Below are 23001 nucleotides of genomic sequence, written 5' to 3'. Positions count from 1 at the left end.
GCCTGAACATCAGGACACGGGTAACACTGAATATGCACAAGGGAAGGGAAGCAGTGAGCTTGATGCAAGGCTGTTGTTTTCAGTGGCAGTCCTGGGGTGGGGTGTGTGTGTAATGACTGACATCTAATGCCCTTTTAAATGTGTTGCAGAAGGGGGGATTATTGGGTTATCTTTGTTTTTATTATGTATTTTGAGTTTTTTAATATTGCAATTTATGTTGTGAACCACCATGAGATCTACGAGTATAGGGCGCTATACAAATTTTATAAATAGTAATAGTAATAATAATAATAATAAGATGATGTTGTTTTGGCTTGCCACAGAAGCCAGAGACGAAAAGATTACCGTATTTTTCGCCCCATAGGACGCACTTTTTCCCCTCCAAAAATGAAGGGGAAATGTGTGTGCGTCCTATGGGGCGAATGCAGGCTTTCGCTGAAGCCTGGAGAGCGAGAGGGGTCGGTGCGCACCGACCCCTCTCGCTCTCCAGACTTCGCGCAGCTCTCCGCAAGGCACAGGAACCCTGCGCTGGGCTCCCATGTCTTGCGGAGAGTTGCCTGCATGCCGAAGGCTGGGCGCGCTGAGCTCAGCGCGCCCAGACTTCGCGCAGCTCTCCGCAAGGCGCGGGAGCCCGGCGCTGGGCTCCCGCAGCTTGCAGAGAGTTGCCTGTTCTGGGGCCTGGGGTCGGGGGAAGCTTGGGCTTCCCCCGCCCCAGCCCCGTGCCTGGGGGGGAAATAATTTTTTTCCCTTTATTTCCCCCCCAAAAAACTAGGTGCGCCTTATGGGACGGTGCGTCCTATAGGGCGAAAAGTACGGTAATTCTGGATACTCACTAAACACTTTGCAGACAAGGAGAGACTCGATCGAGGAGGTGCAGAACTGAATGAACTCATAGTTCTGGTAGAATTTGCTGATGCTTTGTCCCAAGCAGTAATTGGGTAGGATTAAGAAGACTTTATCCAACATCCTTGAGAGATCCACCATTCCAAGTTCTGGAAGAAAAATGTGGGAAGGTCAGGGAAGTGGCCTTTGATAGTCAGGTATATTAATGAATCTGCCCTGTTCATACATAGAGGATGGCTATGCTTGTGTCTAATAATTCTTTTTCTCCTCCTCCTTTTTACATCAGGCTCTTTTTTCTCCTGCCCAGTTTTGGGAGCTGGGCTGCATACTTTAAGAAACAGAGCACAGTGATTCTGAAAACAATGACAATTAAAAACTTTTAAAAAAGTAATTCAGCATTAATACACACATATTATGAATATACAAGTATACAAACATACATTTCATACAATCCTTAAAAATGTTCAAACATACCTGAATTATTTTAATAATAAAACCTTTTTTTAAAAAAAAAAAAACTTTTAAAAAAGTAGTTAAACATATTCTTCCATCCAATGATCTGAGGGTTACCAGGAGCAGTATTTTGCAACCACCAAATTGGTGGGTTTGAAAACAAGCAAGGTGTTCAAATTCATCTTGAAAGTTAATGATAGGGACACATCACTAGAGAGGCCATTCGACAACTGCGGAACCACCAACAAAAAGGCCCTGCCATGGGTCAGTGATAACCAGGCAGCCCTGGTTGTGACATCTCCAATCTCGGTTGTGATAAAGCTTTAGGATTTGTAGGTGTTTTGCTTTTATGGGGTTGGCTTATATACTTGCATTAGCCATTAGGAAGGGACATAATTATAAATATTTTAAACAAACAAACAATGAATGTTAAAATGTATTCTGGATGGTGTTAAAGCTGGACATTTGCCAGGGCCCCACGAGATCAGAAGAAGGCCCACCATGCTAACAGCATTGCAAATTTCCACCTTGTAGAGAGTATCAAATATCAGATATAGCCTTAGATATAGCTCCTCCAGACTAGTGTTTATATTGCAAATGTATTCTGCAGCATGGTCCTGACACAATAAAAGTGTGTTAAGGGTGGGTTTGTTCTGCTTTTTTAGTTGCAACAAACCTACCTCATTTATTGCCGTCCAGAGGGGCAATAGTGCAATGAAAGTGGGACACACACCCTCACCCTAAATCCCAGATCCTTTGCGGTATGAAAAGTTATAGGAGTTCAGCAACATATTGAGTAATTTTGCACTGATTGGGAATGAAGCAGTATGACCGCCCCAAAACTTTCTCAGGCACAAACAGCATTGGGGGAAAAGGCTCACATATGACTAGCCCAATAGCATTATTAGCACAAATTGTCATAGAAAGGATGAATGGAGTGTTCCTGCCTCTTCCAGGTTAGAGTGCCATGCCCTGGAAACAGCACTGACTGGATGTGTGCACAAGGATATTACTGAGACTAGGAAATGCGATCAGCAACAGGGATGGGGGTCCCTGATCCCTTACCTTGAATGCTCATGATAGTGACTGCCAGGAAGGTGGCTGTCCCTGAGAAGATGTTGAAGATGGTGAGGCGTGTGTAGGCCGTAGAAGCCACAGAGAAGAAGAAGCTGAGCAGATACATGAGGGGGATAGTGGCCCAGCCGTAAAGGAGGAAGATCTGCATCACATCAACAAGGTGGTTGTCCTGGGTGAAGGCTTTCACGTCAAAGGCTTGGAATATCACCTGGAGGGAGGGATCAACCAATGAAACGGGGGGAGGGGAAGTATTTCAGCAGAAAATGCACAAGAAAATACATATTTTAGGGGGAGAAATTCATACTATTTAAACATTATTTCACTTATGTGGTTTTTTGTGGGGGTTTTTTAATTGCAGAAGAATGGGCACGCACAAGACTGAGATGAACTAGAAAAGAGTTTGATCCATTCATCCCTGTCAGGTATAGGGCTTTCCCATTCCGGATTCTTTTAATTGAAGATCATGCAACCAGACAGTTTGAAGGGATCCTTAAGGTCATCCAGCCCAACCCTGGAACTGCAGATGCCTGAAACTGAGCTTAGGATTTTCTGCATGCAAAATATCTGTCACTGGCCCAGTCTGGGACTGATATGAGCACCATGGCTACAAGAGCAGCAGTAGGAGACGTATGAACTTACACCTCTTAAGAATAGTCAGCGTTCCTTTGCTTGAATGTTCAGCTTTCACTGTGGGGGGGAAATGATCTCTAGGATTCTTTGGGGGGCAGGAATACATCCAGGCAGTATTCTATCCAACTGCTAAGTAAATGAGTTTTTGATTCAATTTTTAGTGATTGGTTCAGTCACTGATTTACTTAATCTAATAAACATAAACAAATCAGAGTGTTTGAATTTATGTTTTGCTGGTTTGCACTGATTATAATGCTCTTCCCCACACAAATCTAGAAAATAGGAGCACAGGAAGTTGCCTTACATTGAGTCAGACCATTGGGTCCATCAAGTTCAGTATTGCCTACACCAGGGTTTCCCAAACTTGGGTCTCCAGATGTTTTTGGACTACACTGGTCCTGCTAGCTAGGGATGATGGGAGCTGTAGTCCAAAAGTAGCTGAAGAACCAAGTTTGGGAAACCCTGGCCTATGCTGAATGCCAGTGGCTGTCCAGGATTCCAGATGGGGAGTCTCCCCCAGCCCTATGTGAAGATGCTGGGGATCAAACCTGGGACCTTCTGCATGCAAAGTGGATTTCTACCACTGAGCCAGTTTGCTTATGTGCCAGATTAGCATGTCCCGCCCCCGCCCCTCTGCTAGATTCTTTCAGCATACATCTCCTGGTGCATTTTTGCCAAAACACTGGCAAAGAACCTCCTGGGGACTGCAGCTGAGCCGACTTACCAGCATGAGCACACAGGGCGTGAGGTAGTTGATGAGGTCCCACAGGAGGGCCGAGAGCCAGAAATTGACGACATAGACCCCGCTGACAAACTGGACGTGCTTGGCCTTGATGGCCCTCTCGCTGACGAGCAGGAGAGCGAAGGTGCTGGACAACGACGCCATTCCATAGAGCAAGTTGATTGCAATGGCGAAACCCGTCTGGCCTCTGATGGGACATTAAAGACAGCAAGGTGAGCAGGACCAGGGATGTTTATTTGGAGGAGCATCCCATCTACCCAAAAGGCTGAAGGCAAGCAATAGCAAGAGCAAGAAAAGATCCAATCAGGGGTTTTATAATAGAACAAGGATATCCTAGGAACTTCAGCGCAACAGGGTGAGCAACTGGCAGGCCCTGGACCAAGTCTAGCTCATGAAGGGGTGACACTTGCACTGTCTCCATGTCTTCCCAATCCAAGGGGGAAAGGCAGGTGTGCAGAGAGCAGCAGGGATGAGAAAGGGATAAAGCCAGATTTCACCAGCCCATTGGATGCCATCAAGACTCCAACTCCAACCAGCAGGGGTGATAGGATTTGGGAGTCACCAAGCAGGGGAAGACTGGAATAAGCCCTACTGGGGGTGGGGGCAACCCCCCTTCCCATCCTTAAAAGGACCCTCTGGAAGAACATTTCTATGCTGCTATTTCAGCCTAAAAGTGCCCAAAGCAGTTCACAAAACAATTTAAAAACCAAACACAATTAATACAGGACAAAGTAATAATTTTTAAAAAGACAGCGATCCATCACCATTTATACTAATATCAGGGAAGTCAGCTCTTCAGGTGCCAGGCCTTGCATAGCCAACAGAACTGCAAACGCCATGTGTAAGAGAGAGTGGTAGTGACAGACTCGGGAATCCTGAGGTTTGTACAGGGAAAATTCAAGGAGAAGCGGGAAAGGGAACTCTCCAAAAACACTGAGTATGCTCCATGGGCATGGAATGGTGGCTGACTGCTGGGAGGGAAATGGAACAGAGTTGCAGGAGATCTGCTCTGCAAGTGGCAGCCTCAGAGGGCTGTTGTAAGGCTAAAAAGATAGGCGAGAGAACTATGCACGCCACTTTCAGCTCTTTGGAGGAAAGGCAACACAGTATATAAAGGAATTAAATAAAGAGTGAATTTATCGTTGTTTAAAAGAAAGGAAGAATCAACTCACTCCATGAGCTGGTCCTTCGCGGTCTCTGTTGTGTTGCGGGGCTGTGGGTAGTTAGCCACAGAGATGGAAGCATTGGGGTCAACCAGCAGCTTCAGCAGGGCGTTGTCAACCAGGAGAAGGGCTGCGGCAGACGAGTGGAACGCCTGGTTGTTGAAGAGAGCCGTCACCTTCACGAGATCCCCAGTTTCTTCGAAGGAAGCTGCCGCAATGTAGCGCTCGTTGAAGGCTCCCCCTTCTTCAGCTGCTCGAGAAATCAGGTATTCCTGCAGGTCACCTGCAACAACACTTTCGTCAATGCAGCAGGCATCCTAAGTGGTCCTTCCGTTGGCCAATCAGATGCCATTTGAGATGAGCCATTAGGAGATATTGCTACAGGTGGAGGAAGGTTTTCTCTGCAACCCTAAGGTCTAGAAACTTGCTGTTTGAACAGATACGGGGATTTCCAGGAAACCGACATGTGCCAGAAGCTGGAAACTAGGCCAAATTTTGGCATGACCTGAAGCCTCAAGTAAAGCAGAATATCTATAAATAATGTACATGAACAGCCTACTGAAGCTTGGTGTTCGCTGACAGCATCTTGTTTTTATGACTCCAGCAGCCCCAAAGTTGGTTGGGTGTTTAACTTTACATGGAAGTCTATCTTCCTCCTCTTTTTGCTCCCTTACTCTACACTCCATGTGAGACTTCTTCCCCACAACCTTCCACCGTAATCCCTTGCTCCCCAGTCTCCCTATCTGCCAAATGCACCAAGGCAGGCACACACCAGTCACTATTGTTCTCTCCTGCCCCTTCCAGCATCTACTTTGATATTGCACATTCTGTGACTGAGCCTTCTCCCTCAGGTGCTTCCAATGCCCATGAGCATTTTGCCATATCCCAGCTGCTGAGCCACAGCGGCAGAAGCTCCTATTTGTTCTCCTGCAAACCCAGAAGATTTGGAGCATCTCTTCTTGCTGAAAGGGCTTAAAAACAGACTAAATATCTGTTCTCTGCCTTGGTTCGGCTACTCACCCACTACCTCCAGTGGCCCTTGGTGCTGAGAGTCCACGATATCCTTATACTGCTCTCCTAGTCTCTGGGCCAGGGTGGATTCTTGGGAGACAGAAAAGGGCACTGTAGTCTGTCCATACGGATTTAAGGTCATCTTGAGCAGGGAAGAGTCTCGTGGGCCTGGAAAGGTCTTGGCCACAATCAGGGCGAAGGCAGTGAAGATCAGAGGCACCAGGAACTGCGCTGCCACCATCTTCCAGTTGCGCCAACTGTAGACAGCCCTCTTCATAAACATGGCATAGAACTGCTGGCAGCAGAGGTAGAACTATGAAGATAAAGAGCAGGCTAAGGATACTGATAAGGTGGATCCCCTTGGAAAATTAGACAAAGTTTGATATTAACAGAGCATTGTTGCTGTTATTATTTATATGCAGGCGGTGACCATTCCCTGTGAGGGTTCCATTCCTAGCCCCCGCGTGTGTCGGTGGAGTGTATATAAGCACATCCCGCTCTGTCCTCGTTCTGCCTTCTTCTGGGTCCAAAGGACCTGCATATCAGCAATCACACATCCAGACACCACCTGTATTTTCTTTGTATACTGCTTCAACGTAAAAGCCTTTGAGCGGTTTACATAAAATATGCATTAACAATTATCAATAAGAATTGAAGCGTTCCCCCTTTTCATTTAATTTTTTTAAAAAAAATTAGTGATGTGTTTTTAAAACTACAAAACCATTTTTTGAAATGTTTAAATACACTGTTGCACCTAATACTTCCAAGAAATTTCATACCAGCCATCAATAAGCAGTATTATGATGAGTGCTTGACAAAATCACCTATGCTGAATTTGTCTGGCTTTGTATACATATGTAGCAATAATGAACATTCATTTAGGTCATATACAGTGGTACCTCCAGTTGCGGATGGGATCCGTTCCTGAGGTCTGGTCGGATCCCGAGGTTTCCGCAATCTGAGGACCGCTTCTGCGCATGCGGCGAAACCCGGTCAAATACTTCCGGGTTTGCCGCTTTCGCATCCTGCAGTTCACGTAACCAGAGGGTTACGTAACCGGAGGTACTACTCTATTTGCAAAAACAGTTTGAGCATGGGAAGAGTCATGGGTGAGAATTTTAGTCAAATATAAAATCAGGCAGTTATCCTAGAAACAATGATAATCTTCCCAGGAGGCTGAAGACTCCAGTGTCCTTGGTGCTCTAATGGTAGAAGCTGGATTCAACTTAAGGAATAATTAGGAAAGGGGCTGGAAATAAAACTCCTCAGAACTAAGGCATGGCCACATTCAGGGTACTACTCATTCAAGCCATGCAGTCTGGTGAGTTCCATTTTTGTCAACACCCATGATTAATCAATTGCTATGTTCACAAGGGCTGGCAGGTCCCCATGGCACCAGAGCAACCAATCAGAGCTCACCCCCGTGTTCAGCTTGATGTTGGAGCAATCTTCCGTGATCAGAGCCCCGCTGTCATCCGTCATGTCAGTCATCCCACTCAGGCTGCTGGAGTCGTCCATGGCCCAGTCGTTGGATCGCCGTTCATGCTGGTACTGCAAAGCTGGCAGCTGGATGGCTTGGATGTCCATGCTGGAATCAACCAGCTTGCCAACTCTTAAAGGAAGAGAGTGAATCCATGTAAGCGAATGCCATTGGCATTAGGTGGAGTTTGTGGGTTTTTAAAAATTAAGTCACCCCAGAGGTTATCTTCCAACAACCTCAGCGTCATACCTGTATACAAGTTTTAGCAATCAGCCTCTTCTGGAAGTTCACTTGCCACATTTCTGAGTCATGCACAATGTTCTGGACCCATTTCTGTTTGAAGCAGAAATGGGCTTTCACAGAGTATGCATTGGGCAGGTCTGATTGGTTGCCCCTTGCTTCAATCTTAGAACAACCCCCCCCCCCCTTTTCAAAGCATAGCTGTGCATGATGCTGATCGATCAGCTGTGATGCCAATCATGAAGCCACTGCCCCTCCTTCTCTGTGCTCCCCCCCCCAATTGTACCAAAAGGTGGCAGTGCATGTGGGTCGCTCATCTGATGCAGAGGGAGAAGGGAGGGCAGGTTGTTCAGACTGCAGAGAAACAGGGATCTGACCAGAAGTTCATGGCATTGACCCATAATTTGAGGAGAAATGTTTTTATGAAATTATTCCCACCACTGCCAAATTTTGTTTTGCCAAATCATTTCATCATTTTGTTTACTTGAGTCCCAATGAACTCAATGGGGATTTCTTCCAAACTGCACTGTTAATAGAACAGCACTGTTAATCTCAGATTCCCTCCCCCTCAATATACATCCAAATCTTATTTCAGAAAGAAATTAAATCCAACATGTTTTAACTCACACTTACTCCTGCTGAAAGAGCACGTTTACCTTCCTTGCTAGTTTCCCCAATGCCCTACCTGAGAAAAACTTCCTCCATAGTGGTGACTGAGGCTCCGTAACTGGCAATGCCCAGTTCTTCCCGGCGTAACTCCAACTCCGTGAACAGAGCCTCAAACCTGGAAAAGCAGCAGGAAACAGGAAAGAACCTCAGCATTCAAAGCGTATTCCTCACACTCCCTATATTACACAGAGGAAGTGCTTCCTACCCCTTTGGACAAAGGCCTGTAACCTGGGGTTCTTGTGGAGGAGTGGGGAATGTGCTTTCAATGCACTTTCAATGCACACAAGAGTTTACCAGCTGCTGGGAAAGCAATTTGCAAGGCAGTTCTTGCCAGTCCAATTTCACAATATGGCCACACCCACTCTTGGCATGTGATCCTTGGAGGGTGAAGTCTTCGCCTAGAGAAGGTGAGCTCTCACTGGCTTAGACACACGCCCGAAATTTGCAAACGCTAGAGAGACCCCCAGCACTGCAGTTTCACAACAGACAAAGCTCCCACACCGATGACGACCTGGCAAGCCATCATCAGTTGTTGCAGAGGGTGACACTACCTGTGCGTACTCTCTTTGGGAAGGATGAAGGACAGCTCTGCCCCAGCATTGCTCTCCAGGGTGGCGTTGGGCACATAGTGATAGATGAGACGGGAGATTTCGCCAAGGTTGCAGCACGGCTCCTTCACCATCACCATGTGGTATCCTGCACCTGAAAGGGAGCAGATGGAGATTTTTTTTTGGGGGGGGGAAGAAGTGCGGGAGAAGAGAAGAGATTTTTGTGTGCATATAGGAAGCTGCCTCATGCTGAGTTTCCATTTATTTTGTTCCACTTCCCTGACATTTTACCTAACTGTTAATTTCCGCATTATGTTGGGGCTTTAATGTGATGTAAAAACCACTTCCGGAAAACTAATGGAATGCAGTGATTTCTTTGCTGTTTGATTCCATTAAAAAACTGTCTGTGCCCCTTAACCCATAAAATCACTAAAGTGGTGAAATTTGGGGAAGGATATTGGCATACTATTTTTTATTCTCTGTGTTTGTTCATCAAGAAAACTAATAAAAAACAAAAAATAAAAATAAAAAGGGTATTGACACAGAGTTCTTTCCTGCCCTTTTCATGGGGGGAATCATGGGGAAACACAAGCAGGTATGTGAGGAAAGGGTTGGGGAGGAGCACTATTGTCCAATTATGTTGGTTCTTGTGTCACCGCACATCCACTTGGCGTGAATTTAATTTAGTGTGACATGTCGGTATATCAGTAAAAAAGCCACAGTTCCACAGCAGGCATTCCAGTGTGAAAGTGGCATTGGAAATAAATAGTAATAATAATAATAATAATAATAATAATAATAATAAATTAAAGAATGTTAGAGTGATGTTGGATTGAAGTTAAGTGGCTTCTAGCTGTACAGGCTTTAAAGTTATAAATATATCAAGATTAAGGATTAGGATTAAAAAGGTTAAAAGAATGGAAAAATTGGTTTTTAATAGGTAAAAACTTAATGTTATAATATATTAAGATTAAGGATTGGGATTAAAAAGGAGGGGAAAAATTGCTGCACTAACAAACTGAATTGGAATACAAAAGAGGAAGGTATGAGGAAGTCCGGGAAACAAGTAAATGTAAAAGAAGTTATGAAAAGACGGAATTGTTTTTAACTGTTTTTTTTTCCTTTTATCTTTTTGTATTGTGTATTTTGTATTGTGTATTTTTCTTTTTTACTTTTAAATTTTTCTTTTTTATTAATGTGATTCTATTTTTTGTGAAACTTTAATAAATATTAATTAAATAAAATAATAATAATAATAATAATTTATTACTTATACCCTGCCCATCTGGCTGCGTTTCCCCAGCCACTCTGGGCGGTTTCCAACAGGAGATTAAAAATACATTAAAACATCAGTCATTTTTTAAAAAAAACACTTCCCTAAACAAGACAGAAGTGCTAGCGTTATAATCAGGAAAATGAACGAAATATTTCCCATGTCTGAATGCACCAGACTGTTGGTCCATCTAGCAAAGCATTGTCTAATAGTACTGCCTGGCAGCAGCAATCCAGTGTCTGAGACCAAGGATCTTTCCCTGCTTGAAGATGCTGGGGATTAGATCATAGAAATACAAAGTTGGAAGGGACCACAGGGGTCATCTAGTTCAACCCCCTGGAATGCAGGAATCTTTTGCTCAACCTGAGGCTCGAACCCACAACCCTGAGATTAAGAGTCTCATGCTTGAACATGGGACCCTCTGCAAACAAAGCAGATGATCTACCACTGACTTCCATCCAGTCAAGAAGCATTCAGGGGTGTTCAAACTACATACCAACAGGCTGCCCTGCAATAACAATTGCTACGCTGAAATTGCCAGGTGCCTGACAGGTTTTTAAAAAATTTTTAATGCAGAATATATACACACCATTGGTGAGGGCACCCACATTTAAAGCCCCTCTGCCATACAGGTCACTAGGCTCTTCCTCCTCCAAGTCTCATACAGAATGAAATAATTGTGTGAATGCTACCAAAGGAGAATGCCACCCACTGCAAGGTCCTTGTTTCTTTGTGGGCTTCTTCAAGTCAGGTGCTGGCACAAGGGGAATTCTCCTTACCGTATTTATGCTTGAGAAAGAGTGAAGACCCACAGCACTGGAGCTCCCCCTTCGCCATAATTGCAATGCGGTCGCCCAGCAGATCTGCTTCGTCCATGAAGTGTGTGGTGAGCAGGATGGTGCGGGTGCTCCGTTGCTGCTGCAAAAGCTCCCAGGTGGCCCGGCGGGAAACTGGATCCATGCCTGAGGTTGGCTCGTCTAGCATCACCACCTAAACAGCGCAGAGAGAAGAGGCCTCAGTGCAAGGTGAAACACAGCTGGCATAAGATAGGAAGGGCACATACCGTATTTTTCGCTCTATAAGATGAACCTTTTCCCTCCTAAAAAGTAAGGGGAAATGTGTGTGCGTCTTATGGCGCGAATGCAGGCTGCGTAGCTATCGCTGAAGCCAGAAGAGGGAGAGCTGTGTAGCAATCCCTCTTGCTGTTCTGGCTTCAGGGGTGGCCGCGCAAACCTCTTCAACAACATTTGATTCAGAATATTTTTTTTCTTGTTTTCCTCCTCTAAAAACTAGGTGCGTCTTATGGTCGGGTGCGTCTTATAGAGCGAAAAATACGGTGCCCAGAATACAGAAGAGAGACAGTGTGGTGCAATTGTTAGAGAAGTGGGGGGCAGCCTGAGGCCTAATTTCATGCAGTGGCAGGGGGAAATGGAAGCAAATGGGGTGGCAGAAAGAATAACGAAGAAAGAAAACGGAGGACTCTCAAGACTCACTTTGGAGTCTCCAATGAGTGCGATGCCAATGGAGAGCTTCCGTTTCATCCCCCCAGACAATGCTTTAGACAGAGAGAAGCGTTTCTCCTGTAGGCTGAGGATGTGCAGGATGCGGCTAATCTCCTCTAGACATTTCTCCGCAGCAAAACCTTTCAACTGAGAGGAAATAGAATGGAAAAAGAGTTAGCACATGGGTTGACAATTTTTTTTTTTTTTTTATGCTGCTGCTGCTGCTTTCATTTAAATCAGGGTTGGGGAGTGTGTGACTCATCCCTACGTATTTGTCATGCTGGCTGGGGCTGATGGGAGTTGGAGTCAAACAGCATCTGGAGGACCGGAGATTCCTAATCCCCAGTTAGACAAAAAGGTTAAAAAAAAAATGAACAGGTTTCCAGTCCCTGTAGTTGACAACTGCTGACCCCAGAATCCTATTGCACTTTGTCCCACATTGTGGCATCAGCCTGAAGGTGCATCGATGCTGCACATAGGAAAAGCTCATGTGTGCATTCACAAGCCCAAGAAATGTGAATCCATCATCTGCATCTCCCTCCAGCCTGAGAGAGAAGTTTGGTGTTTGTACGGCCTTTGCTTTTACAGAAGATCGTGATTGCCGGTGTTCTAAGTGAGAATATACACCATTCATTTAATGTAGGTTATCTCCTGAAGAGTTACACCATGCTATGTAACAAAGGATAAAAAGAAGCCTCGCAATATTTATCCGAGATTACCCCAGCATAGAAGTACAGGTGCTCTTCCACTGTCATTTGGTCAAAGAGGACGTCGTGCTGAGGGCAGAGGCCAAGACTTTTTCGGATCAGATTCATGTCTTGGGAGATCTCATAGCCATTGATGTATGCTTGGCCACTTGTTGGAGGATACAGTCCTGGGGAAAAGGAACAGCCTTCAGATTAGCGGCTGTTAGATTAGATGGATCCCCTAAAATCCGAGAAGGTTTAAAAGGCATTTTATAGTATCCCTGCCAAGACTGTCCACAACTCTCTCTTGGGTGTATCCAATCCCAGTTTGCTGCCTGTGTGGTACATAAACTGAATCTCAACCATTTCAAACCCTGTTAATTGCTGTAACCTATTATCAGGGACGCGGGTGGCGCTGTGGTTTAAACCACAGAGCCTAGGGCTTGCCGATCAGAAGGTTGGCGGTTCAAATCCCCGCAACTGGGTGAGCTCCCGTTGCTCAGTCCCTGCTCCTGCCAACCTAGCAGTTTGAAAGCACGTCAAAGTGCAAGTAGATAAATAGGTACCACTCCGACGGGAAGGTAAACGGCGTTTCCGTGCGCTGCTCTGGTTCGCCAGAAGTGGCTTAGTCATGCTGGCCACATGACCCGGAAGCTGTCTGTGGTCAAACGCCGGCTCCCTCGGCCAATAAAGCGAGATGAGCACCGCAACCCCAGAGTCGGTCATGACTGGACCTAATGGTCAGGGGTCCCTTTACCTTTACCTATTATCAGGTGGGGGTTGTGAATTCCCACATTTTGTAAGCAAATATAGCGCATTTCTGTATCTTCATTAATATGTTCCTTTTTATGCACACTTGCTCCTAATAGATGCATTTTTGTAAATATAGCCTTGACTCATTATTCAGGCTCAGCATGGTGATGATGATGATCCTAGGAGCCTAGGAAGCTGTCTTATGCTGAGTCAGACCTTTTGGTCCCTCTAGTTCAGTATTATCAACACTGACTGGCAGCCGCTGTCCACAGTTTCAGGCAGGTAATCTATCCCAGTCCTACCTGGAGATGCTAGGGATTGAACCTGGGATCTTCTGCATGCAAAGCAGATAGTCTACCACTGCCCTTCCAGCCTAGTCCCAACAGCCCAACCTCACCTGTGAGCATGGACAAAGTCGTCGTCTTCCCAGCACCATTGTGCCCCAGAAGCACTGTGATTTGCCCCTCATACATGTTCAGGGTCAGGTCCCTTACGGCTTCCTTGGTTTTGTTCCCCACCTTGAACACCTGAGGACAGCCAAGTGAGAAGTATACATAAACAGGCATTCAGATGCTCTTTCCATAAGCTGCTGTTGCACAACTCAGCTTTCAGAGTGCGGCATCCCAGAAGAACCCACCTTGGACAGGTGCTTAATTTTGATCCCTGAAACAAGGTCCGATGGCTCCTCTTCTATATACTGGCTTTTCAGGGCCTTCTCTGGGTCCTCCTCCTCTTCTTTCTCCTTTCCCAGCACTGTCTGAGGACTCCCACACCAATACGAAGGCTAAGGAGAGACAAACAGGGAGGCTCTTATTGTTGCGAACAATTGGAGTTTGCCAATTATTTCATTGATGGGGTGAGGCAGCTTTTTCAGTCTGAGGGCCACATTCACCCTTCCAGGGGCCACATACCAGATGCTCAAAAGAATAAATTGCATAAACTATTGACTTGCTTTTGTTATAATATGTATTTTGTGTTATCATTTTGTATTTTTATGTTGTAGACCACCCTATAATCTTCGGATGAAGGGTGGTAAACAAATCTCTCACTCTCTCATGCTCTGCTACTTATTTATGCCAGCTGAGGTCCTCTGTCTATTTTGTTTGGTTCCAATGAAACAGGGTGAACTTCTACCCCCAGCGCCAGCCACTCCCAATCTGGTGTCCTCCAGATGCTTTGGACTACTGCTCCCATCAGCCCCAGCCTGCATGATGCAAGAGTAAGAATGAGCATCAGGGATTCATGAAGAGTCAATATTCATTTTAGCTATTCATAGATACCAAATGGAGCTCACATATATCCACTTGGTCAGATCAGGAAGCCTGGTAGCAGAACAAGTTGTTGCCACTAATTGCTATTATGATGTCCTCTAATGAAGACAGAAATAGATCAGCTACTATGCCTTGTTTGTTTGCCTAAAACAGAGGTTTTAAACCTATTTGAGTCCATGGCTCCCTTGACCAACTACATTCTTTCTGCGGCACCCCTGTGGGGCTCAGGAGCCCAGTTATATCACCCCTTGCCTGCAGAGCTGGCAGCCTTTCACTCTTTTTCGAACAACCTCCCTTGTGGAGTGTTCCCTCAGCCTCCTCCCCTCTCCCCGGGAGTCATCTGGGCAGCCGCTGCTGCCACCCCGATCACTGAGCTACCCACCCACCCCAAAGAAAGGTGCTTCCTCACACTGCGCCACAGGGGCCTGGGAAGCATACCCTAGCCAGCCCCAGAGGCACCATTTGCCTGGGGAGCTTATAACCAGGGTTGCTGCAACAAACAGCTGTGCAAGTCTCTGGGAGGCAGAGACGCAAGAGGGCATAAGTGGAGGGAAGGAAGGAAAGAGGGACAGAGGCCATTGTTGTCCACAGCACCCCCAACCATCATTCATGGCACCCTAGGGTGCCACAGCACACTGGTTGAAAGCCACTGGCCTAAAACAATGGCCTGGCTCACAAGCCACGCTGGACCAAACCAAGTCCCGGCATAAACATGGCCATGTACTTCCTAGAAGAGGAGATCACAGTTGCTTTGCTCCTCTTCCTGTCATTCCTCTGCTCGTTTGGTTTAGCCTGCCATTCAATCCCAGAATCATGGTTTGGCTCTCTGGACAAATCATGAGCTGTAAATCATAAAAGAAACCTTGGTGGCAGCTTATGGCTAGTCCAGAGATAGTAAAATCAGGTGTCCAGGTTTGGGTGACAAACCAAGTTTTTCTGCATGTGTCCTCACAGCGTCAAACCCCACCACAAACGTTCCATTTCTCAGTTCCACAACTTGTTCTTTTTCTGTGTTCCTGAGAATCGTCACAGCATACCCTCAGCACTGGACTCTTCCCCGTTACTAAGCTCCAGATGTTTTCAATTACCACGTGCAAGTTGTCGTCCAAAGCAACTGGAGGGAGCAGGTTGGCAAAGGCTAGGCTACACAACAGCTGGTCATTGGGAGAGAGATCAGCACAGGACTCACCATCAAGAAGAAGTACCAGGGCTGTGGGATGCCATACTCTCCTGGGAAGACGGCCTCCACATACCAGGCCACCAAGCCATACAGCACCGAGTCCAGGAGTAGCATCCCTAGGACGTGAGCCACAGTGAAGTTATCGTCCACGCTGACTGGTTTCAGAAGGTCCCTCCACTGCACCCCAGTGCCTGGAAAACAGAATAATATTAATAATAATTTATTTATACCCCACCCATCTGGCTGGGCTTCCCCAGCCACTCTGGGCGGCTTCCAACAAAATACTAAAATACAGTAATGCATCAAACATTAAAAGCTTCCCTAAACATGGCTGCCTTCAGATGTCTTCTAAAAGTCTGGTAGTAGTTGTTCACTTTGACATCTGGTGGGAGGGCATTCCACAGGGCGGGTGCCACTACCGAGAAGGCCCTCTGCCTGGTTCCCTGTAACTTGGCTTCTCGCAGTGAGGGAACCGCCAGAAGGCCCTCAGCACTGGACCTCAGTGTCCAGGCAGAACGATGGGGGTGGAGACGCTCCTTCAGACATACTGGACCAAGGCCGTTTAGGGCTTTAAAGGTCAGCACCAACACTTTGAATTGTGCTCCGAAACGTACTGGGAATCAATGCAGGTCTTTCAAGTGTTATGTGGTCTCGGCATCCAAGTTCTGTTTTGCATCCAACAGCGCAAAGTGAAAGCAGGCGGCTAATACATTACTGAGACCTGAAAGGTGAGGCGCCAGGGTGGGGAACGAGACATCCCCTTCTTCTGACCCTCTCCTCCCGAATTAGGGATCCCAAAGTTGTTTTTGTTTTAAATACTTAATGCTACATCATTGTGGAGGATATTTACTAGCCGGTTTGGAGTATACAAGAAATATTTCAACACAACAAAAGATTCTGAGTGTCCGAACCACATTGCATGCACTATCTTGGGTAGTTTTACAACAAGGTAGTCCAGTATGATGGTGGATGAAGAACCTACGGATATGAAAAGAGCCTGCTGGATCAGGCCAATTACCCATCTAGTCCAGCACCCTGTTCTCACAGTGGCCAAACAGAAGCTTGTGAGAATCCAGCAAGCAGGATTCAAGCACAGGAGCCCTCTCCCTTCCTGTAAAAGGGTAAAGGGACCCCTGACCATTAGGTCCAGTCGCGGACGACTCTGGGGTTGCTGTGCTCATCTCGCTTTATTAGCCGAGGGAGCTGGTGTACAGCTTCCGGGTCATGTGGCCAGCATGACTTAGCCGCTTCTGGCGAACCAGAGCAGCGCACGAAACGCCGTTTACCTTCCCGCCGGAGCGGTCCCCATTTATCTACTTGCACTTTGAGGTGCTTTCGAACTGCTAGGTTGGCAGGAGCAGGGACCGAGCAATGGGAGCTCACCCTGTCGCGGGGATTCGAACCGCTCACCTTCTGATTGGCAAGTCCTAGGCTCTGTGGTTTAACCCACAGTGCCACCCATGTCCCTCTCCCCTCCTGTAGTTTCCAGCAAATGGTATTCAGAAGCATTTCTGCCTCCAACCATGGAAACAGAGTGCACAGACTTCATGATTATTGCAGATAAGGACCTGAGACAGGGTGGGTGGCTAAGGAGAAGATGGGGACAAAGCTAGGATTAGTTGCCATAGTTGCCATGCCACTGGTTGTGGTGGATACTTGCAGACCTGATTGACTCTCCCTTGATCCTTCACACTCCAACATCTGCCTACGAGAGAGCCTCCAGGCCATCGCCTTACTTACTTCAAGTCCCTTCTCAAAAACAGTTCTTCCAGGAATCGTTCAGACAAGGGGCAGTCAACATGGTGACCTCTCATCAGCCCTGACCATCAACCATGCTGGCGGGAGTGGGTGGGGATTTGAACCCTGGTCTCGCAGGTCCTGACACTTTAATCACCACAATGCCACAGGCGATTCCAAAAGGCATGTTTATCAGCTGACAGGCTCCCGACTGTGCGCTGGAAGCCACATTCCTCTCTGCCCCCACACCTGACATCACTTGCAACATCAGGTGCTGAGCAGATGGCCATGGTTTTGAGGAAATGGCTGCACCAGCTAAACTTCTTTCCCTGTTTATCCCTGTATCCATTATTCCTCCCTGTACTTTCCCTGTACGTGTTTTAGACTGGAAACCTCTTGGACTAGATACCTATCAAACCTGTTCTTTGCAGAGCACCATGTGAGGCAGTAAACTGCGGGAGGCAGTGGAAGACAGGAGTGCCTGGCGTGCTCTGGTCTATGGGGTCACAAAGAGTCGGACATGACTAAACGACTAAACAACAACAACAATGTACACAAAATACGCTTATAAATAAAAAATATTTTAGCCCACTCTAGCCCAATGGTTGCCATTAATTTGATTTTGAATTGATTTTAGAATGAATTGATTTTAGAATGTATTTCAATTAACTGATTGTGATTTTATATAAACTGTGTTATTTTTACTGTTGTTAGCCGTTCTGAGCCCGGCTTCGGCTGGGGAGGGCAGGATATAAATAAAATTTTACTATTATTAATTATTATTATTATTATATGCTGCACTTTTGTTTGTTTGTGGTTTTTTCCAGGAGGAAGAAAGAAAAATTGAAGAAATATTCAGCCCGCTTTTAATTCCAGCCAGAGCTGGAACAACAAGAGTATTGCAGCTGAACAAACATTTACCAGTTGCTCAATAACCAGCTGGTAAGTCATGTGAGTTGGTCTCACACTGACTCCTGCTTGCAAGAGATACAGCAACAGATACAGAGCCCAGCCCAGGACAAACCTATGGCTGCCTGTCTCCTGATGATAGTTAGGCAATTCACACCGTGGGTGAATACATTCTTTCACAGAGTACTAATCTCACCACCCTCTTTTTGGAGCTAATCACGACCAACGCTGTACAATCTGCATTTATACAATTAAATTCCAACTTTCCTCCAAGGATCAAGGTTACTGCTCCAAGGGGACACCCAGTGAGTGACATAGCTTAGTGGGGATTCGAACCCCGGTTTCCCAGGGTCCTGGGCCAGCGTTCTAACCACTACACCACACTGGTTGCTGCAACCCATGCCATGCCATAAAGATATAAGAAGAGCCTGATGGATCAGCCTAATGGCCCATCTAGTCCAGCATTCTGTTCTTGCAGCGGCCAACCAGATGTCTGTGGGAACCTGAGCACAAGAGCACTTTCCTTTCCTGTGGTTTCCAGCAACTGGCATTCAGAAGAATTGCCTATGGCGGAGTAGGGCTGGCCGATATCAGCCTTTCAGCATCACAGTATATCACCAACCAAACATCGCGGTCTGGCGATGTTCAAAAACAAGCTGCATTGGCCTCAGCAACTAGCAAAACTGACTGGAAAACTTAAGAGGAATGTCAAACCAAAAGGTATTTAGGGAATGGAAAATATATAAAGAATACTTGAAAATGTACTGTACGAACTTGCAGAAATAGAGTGATACTGATAACCAAGAATTGTTCAAAATGTAATAGTGGATTATCTATCTATATATGCAAAATAAAATAATGTGAATCTGTGCAAGGAATACAGATAACATAAGTAGTATAATGAGAATTATTGGAAGTTACATATTTTAATTTGTTATGAAAGTGTAATATATTGTATTTGCTTATGTTTGTTTTTCTAACTTTCCTTACTTTATTGTTTTTATTCATTTGTATCGTCTTTTGTACTATATGTTATGTATATTTGTCTATGTGAAAATTATTAAAGATTTTCAAAAGAAAAAAGAAAAAAAGGAAAGAAATTGCTGCAGCTCTCACCGTGGGAGCTGAGGAGGGTTCATCCCAGCGCCTAGCGGGCTGGGACAAGGCAGCTTGTTTGTACAGCTCACCTGGGGCACAGGAGGGCTCCCAATTCCCAGCTCAGTCATCCCCGGTGTTTCCCCCACCCCCGCTTGTGCAGGAACAAGCGCTGGACTGGGGGATCCTTTAACTGCTCAGTTGAGGGGAGCAGCAACCACACACTCCTCAGCCAGGCAGTTAAAAGATGCAGAGGAACAAGCTGTTATCGGTGCCTCGCCAATGAAGCTTTTTTCTCCTTCTGCGCAGTATGAGGGCAGAGTGTGATGGCAACACTCGCTGGAAGAAGTACAGGGGTACCTTGTGTTACAGACGCTTCAGGTTACAGACGCTTCAGGTTACAGACTCCACTAACCCAGAAATAGTACCTCAGGTTAAGAACTTTGCTTCAGGATGAGAACAGAAATTGCACAGCGGCAGCAGGAGGCCCCATTAGCTGAAGTGGTGCTTCAGGTTAAGAACAGTTTCAGGTTAAGAACGGACCTCCAGAATGAATTAAGTTCTTAACCCGAGGTACCACTGTAGCTAGCAGAGGGACTCGGAAGCGGTGGTGGTTTCACCAGCAATATACCACTGAGTGAAGCTGACATCATGGTTTACTCCTTGTACAGTGGTGCCTCGCAAGACGAAATTAATCCGTTCTGCGAGTTTCTTCGTCTTGCGGATTTTTTCGTCTTGCGAAGCACGGATGCACCCTGGTACTGTATTATAATGGGATAGCGGGCAAAGCACAAAGCGGGTCGCTCCCCAGCAGGAGGAGTTTCCCCAGCCTGGAGGATCTGTTGCCGGGAAGAGGCAAAGACACCCCCTCCCACCTCCCCACGAAAACAGCCCCCCTTCCTCTGTCGCCAAGCCTTGCCGCGTCTTCGCTCCGCCAAACCGCGTCCCACATCAAAGCCCCAGCCCGCTCCTCTCCCTCTCTCTCCACGAGGTGCCAAAGGAAGTTCGAGCCCAGGAACCGAGGGCAGATGCACGAAGCGCCCGGCGCGGACTCTCCCTTGCTCCCCCCGTTACCTTGCGCCACGCTGCCGGGCTCCCCACAGTCTCGGCAGCTGCTCCCGGCTTCTTCCCACCCCCGCAAAGGCGCCTTCGCAGCGGCCCAAGCACAGTGGATGCCTCCTCCTCCTCCTCCTCTCTCCCACCTCCTCCTGCCTTTGCGCAGTTAGGGCAAAATGGAGCAGCCACGTGGGGAGGGGGAGAGAGAGAGAGAGGCAGAGGCGGCGGCGGCGCAGAGACCCAGCCAGATCCGCTGGATCCCAGCCCACCTGCCTCCTCTGTGCCCTCTCCAGAAGAGGATCCCTCTGGAAAAGGTAGGTCGCTCCCTCGCTCACTCCCTGCCAGCCCAGTTCCCGCTTCAAAAGGAAACAAACTCGCAAGACGTTTCGTCTTGCGAAGCAAGCCCATAGGGAAATTCGTCTTACGGAGCACCTCAAAAACCGCAAAACCCTTTCGTCTTGCGAGTTTTTCGTCTTCCGAGGCATTCGTCTTGCGGGGCACCACTGTACCAATCCTGGGTGATATATTGATATATTGACCAGGCCTACTGTCAGAGCACTGCCATCACGGCTAGTAGCCATCTATAGTCTTATCCTCCATGAACTAGCCCAATCTTTTTTAAAAACCACCCAAGTTGGCAGCCACATTGCCTCCTGTGCGGCAGAGTTCCATAGTTTAACAATGGGATCTGTGCATTCCTGCGCGTGCACAAAGAGCAAAAGCAGCTCAACTGTTTCTGCCAAAGGAGGATTTGCATCCACAAAAACTGGCAGCCAGCCAAGAGGGTGGGATTCTCGCCTGGCCAGAAGCATCCTAGCCAACTCACCTTTCCCTTCGAACATGCCGATCAACTGCGCTCCCATAGCCATGGCGACGTTGGAAATGAGGCATGACGAAAGCTTCTGGTTGTGTGTCATCGTGTCGTAGCGTGGGGAGATGAAGAAGTATGGAATGTAGGAGAAGAAGTAGAGGAAGCCCCCAGCAGCTGCCGCCACGTTTGCTGGGAATGCAAACAAGAGAGACAATATTCAGAGAAAATAACGGCAACAGCAAGGATTCATGTGCACTAACAAATTCAATAGGAACTCTTTGTTTCGTGGAAACCCAACTTGTGGCATCAAAACCAGTGTATGAAGGGAGGGGCAAAAGAGGGTCATGTGGTCCTGACGCCTTTTTTCCTAGACTCCTTAACCTGTGGAGCAAAATGCAATATGAAGGGGGACCTGCAAAAAACATTTGCAGCATGGAGTGCTCCTGCTCAGGACCCCAGCAAGATAATACCCTTTTCCTGGACACTCCATTGCAGTCTCCTTTTCCTTCCCTGTTTCCCCAAAACAGTCAGTCAGCATTCTGTGTACACTGAGCAAGCTCATTACTCCTATATGTGGTTCCAACCCCCTGCGCCAGACTTATACTGTATGTCTAAATCTTTTTTTAAAAAAAGAAATATATATATGTATACAGTGGTACCTCGGGTTACATACGCTTCAGGTTACAGACTCCGCTAACCCAGAAATAGTACTTCGGGTTAAGAACTTTGCTTCAGGATGAGAACAGAAATCGTGCTCCGGCGGCATGGCGGCAGCAGGAGGCCCCATTAGCTAAAGTGGTGCTTCAGGTTAAGAACAGTTTCAGGTTAAGAATGGACCTCCGGAATGAATTAAGTACTTAACCCGAGGTACCACTGTATATGGCGTCTATAAACCCTTTCCAGGAGTGTATCACTTCAGACTGCAGGTGGGGCAGTCTGAACATGATCTGAACACTCTGCCAAGTTAAAACACACATACACACAACTCTCTGCATTTGGAAAGCTAGCACCTAAAGAAGGAGGTCAGGCTCAAACTCTTCTCCTTGACATACTCACATTCCATATGCAGGGAAACTTTTGACTGGACGCATGCTTGACACACATTCTATCACTGTTTATACAATAAGTAACAATGTTTTTATTTGTTAACTTTTTCATCTGTTAAAAATGAACAAAGCGCAATTAAAATTGGCATTGCTTTTGTGATTTGATGTGCAATGTTTTCTACTAAGAAGAAAGCGTTGTTAATGCACAATGACAGGTACGTTAAACTTGTAAACCTCAAATGAATTACTGTCTGCTTGGCTGGAAGGTTTCAGTATAAAAAGCATCAAAATGGAAAACTGTTGCATGGGTGGGCTGAACAAGGGTCTGCGTCTGCATTCCCACAGCGACAAACTTGTTCACTGTGCTTAGTCACATCCCGCCTCTTCCAGAGAGTGAATTACAGGCGCAACTCTGAAAACCAGGGGCAAACAAGATTTTCAAGTTTTACTGTTGCAGTGACACACTAGACCTGGCTGTTTTTCACTCTGCAATCTGTTCCTAGCATAGTCACTGCTTAGGCCTCAAATTCCTGGAGTTGCTTTTGACATGTAAACATTGCAATCCATTAAACTGCCAAAGGTGGGGTGGGGTGTTGCTGCTGGCACCTTCAACAGGGACTAGCTGCATTTGCAGCTGATTCCAGTGGGATTTCCAGGTACCGGGTGCAAATCCTGATTTAGCAGGGACCGGCTGTGTTATGTAGTGTAGCTTCACCCTGGGCCAACAGGGGGATACTGTATATAGTTTTCACTCAGGTCTGTAGATAGTTTTCACTCAGGTCCGCGGCAGTTATTTTAGGCGGGAACTCTGGGCTGTTGTGGTTAC

The 23001-nt window shown here is 46.6% G+C and overlaps 1 protein-coding gene across 2 annotated transcripts in view; it reads right to left on the bottom strand.

Annotated features, from left to right (window-relative positions):
* Window positions 1-23001, bottom strand: part of ABCA3 (ATP binding cassette subfamily A member 3) — a 72586-nt gene that overhangs the window by 11454 nt on the left and 38131 nt on the right. For both annotated transcript variants that reach the window (XM_080981910.1, XM_080981911.1), the window contains exons 9-23: window positions 21145-21318; window positions 15531-15712; window positions 13708-13854; window positions 13468-13597; window positions 12351-12505; window positions 11623-11778; window positions 10909-11119; window positions 8860-9010; window positions 8325-8423; window positions 7339-7531; window positions 5929-6232; window positions 4918-5191; window positions 3728-3932; window positions 2362-2581; window positions 834-992 (exon numbers count right to left, since the gene is read on the bottom strand). In XM_080981910.1, the coding sequence (XP_080838036.1) occupies window positions 834-992; window positions 2362-2581; window positions 3728-3932; window positions 4918-5191; window positions 5929-6232; window positions 7339-7531; window positions 8325-8423; window positions 8860-9010; window positions 10909-11119; window positions 11623-11778; window positions 12351-12505; window positions 13468-13597; window positions 13708-13854; window positions 15531-15712; window positions 21145-21318 (2760 nt within the window). The remainder of the gene's footprint in view (window positions 1-833; window positions 993-2361; window positions 2582-3727; window positions 3933-4917; window positions 5192-5928; window positions 6233-7338; window positions 7532-8324; window positions 8424-8859; window positions 9011-10908; window positions 11120-11622; window positions 11779-12350; window positions 12506-13467; window positions 13598-13707; window positions 13855-15530; window positions 15713-21144; window positions 21319-23001) is intronic.

The sequence above is a fragment of the Podarcis pityusensis genome (genome assembly GCF_964106645.2).
Source record: "Podarcis pityusensis genome assembly, chromosome: 14".
Taxonomy (NCBI): Eukaryota; Metazoa; Chordata; class Lepidosauria; order Squamata; family Lacertidae; genus Podarcis; species Podarcis pityusensis.
The sequence above is the reverse complement of the archived record's forward strand: the minus strand, read 5'-3'. Positions and strand labels throughout refer to the sequence as shown.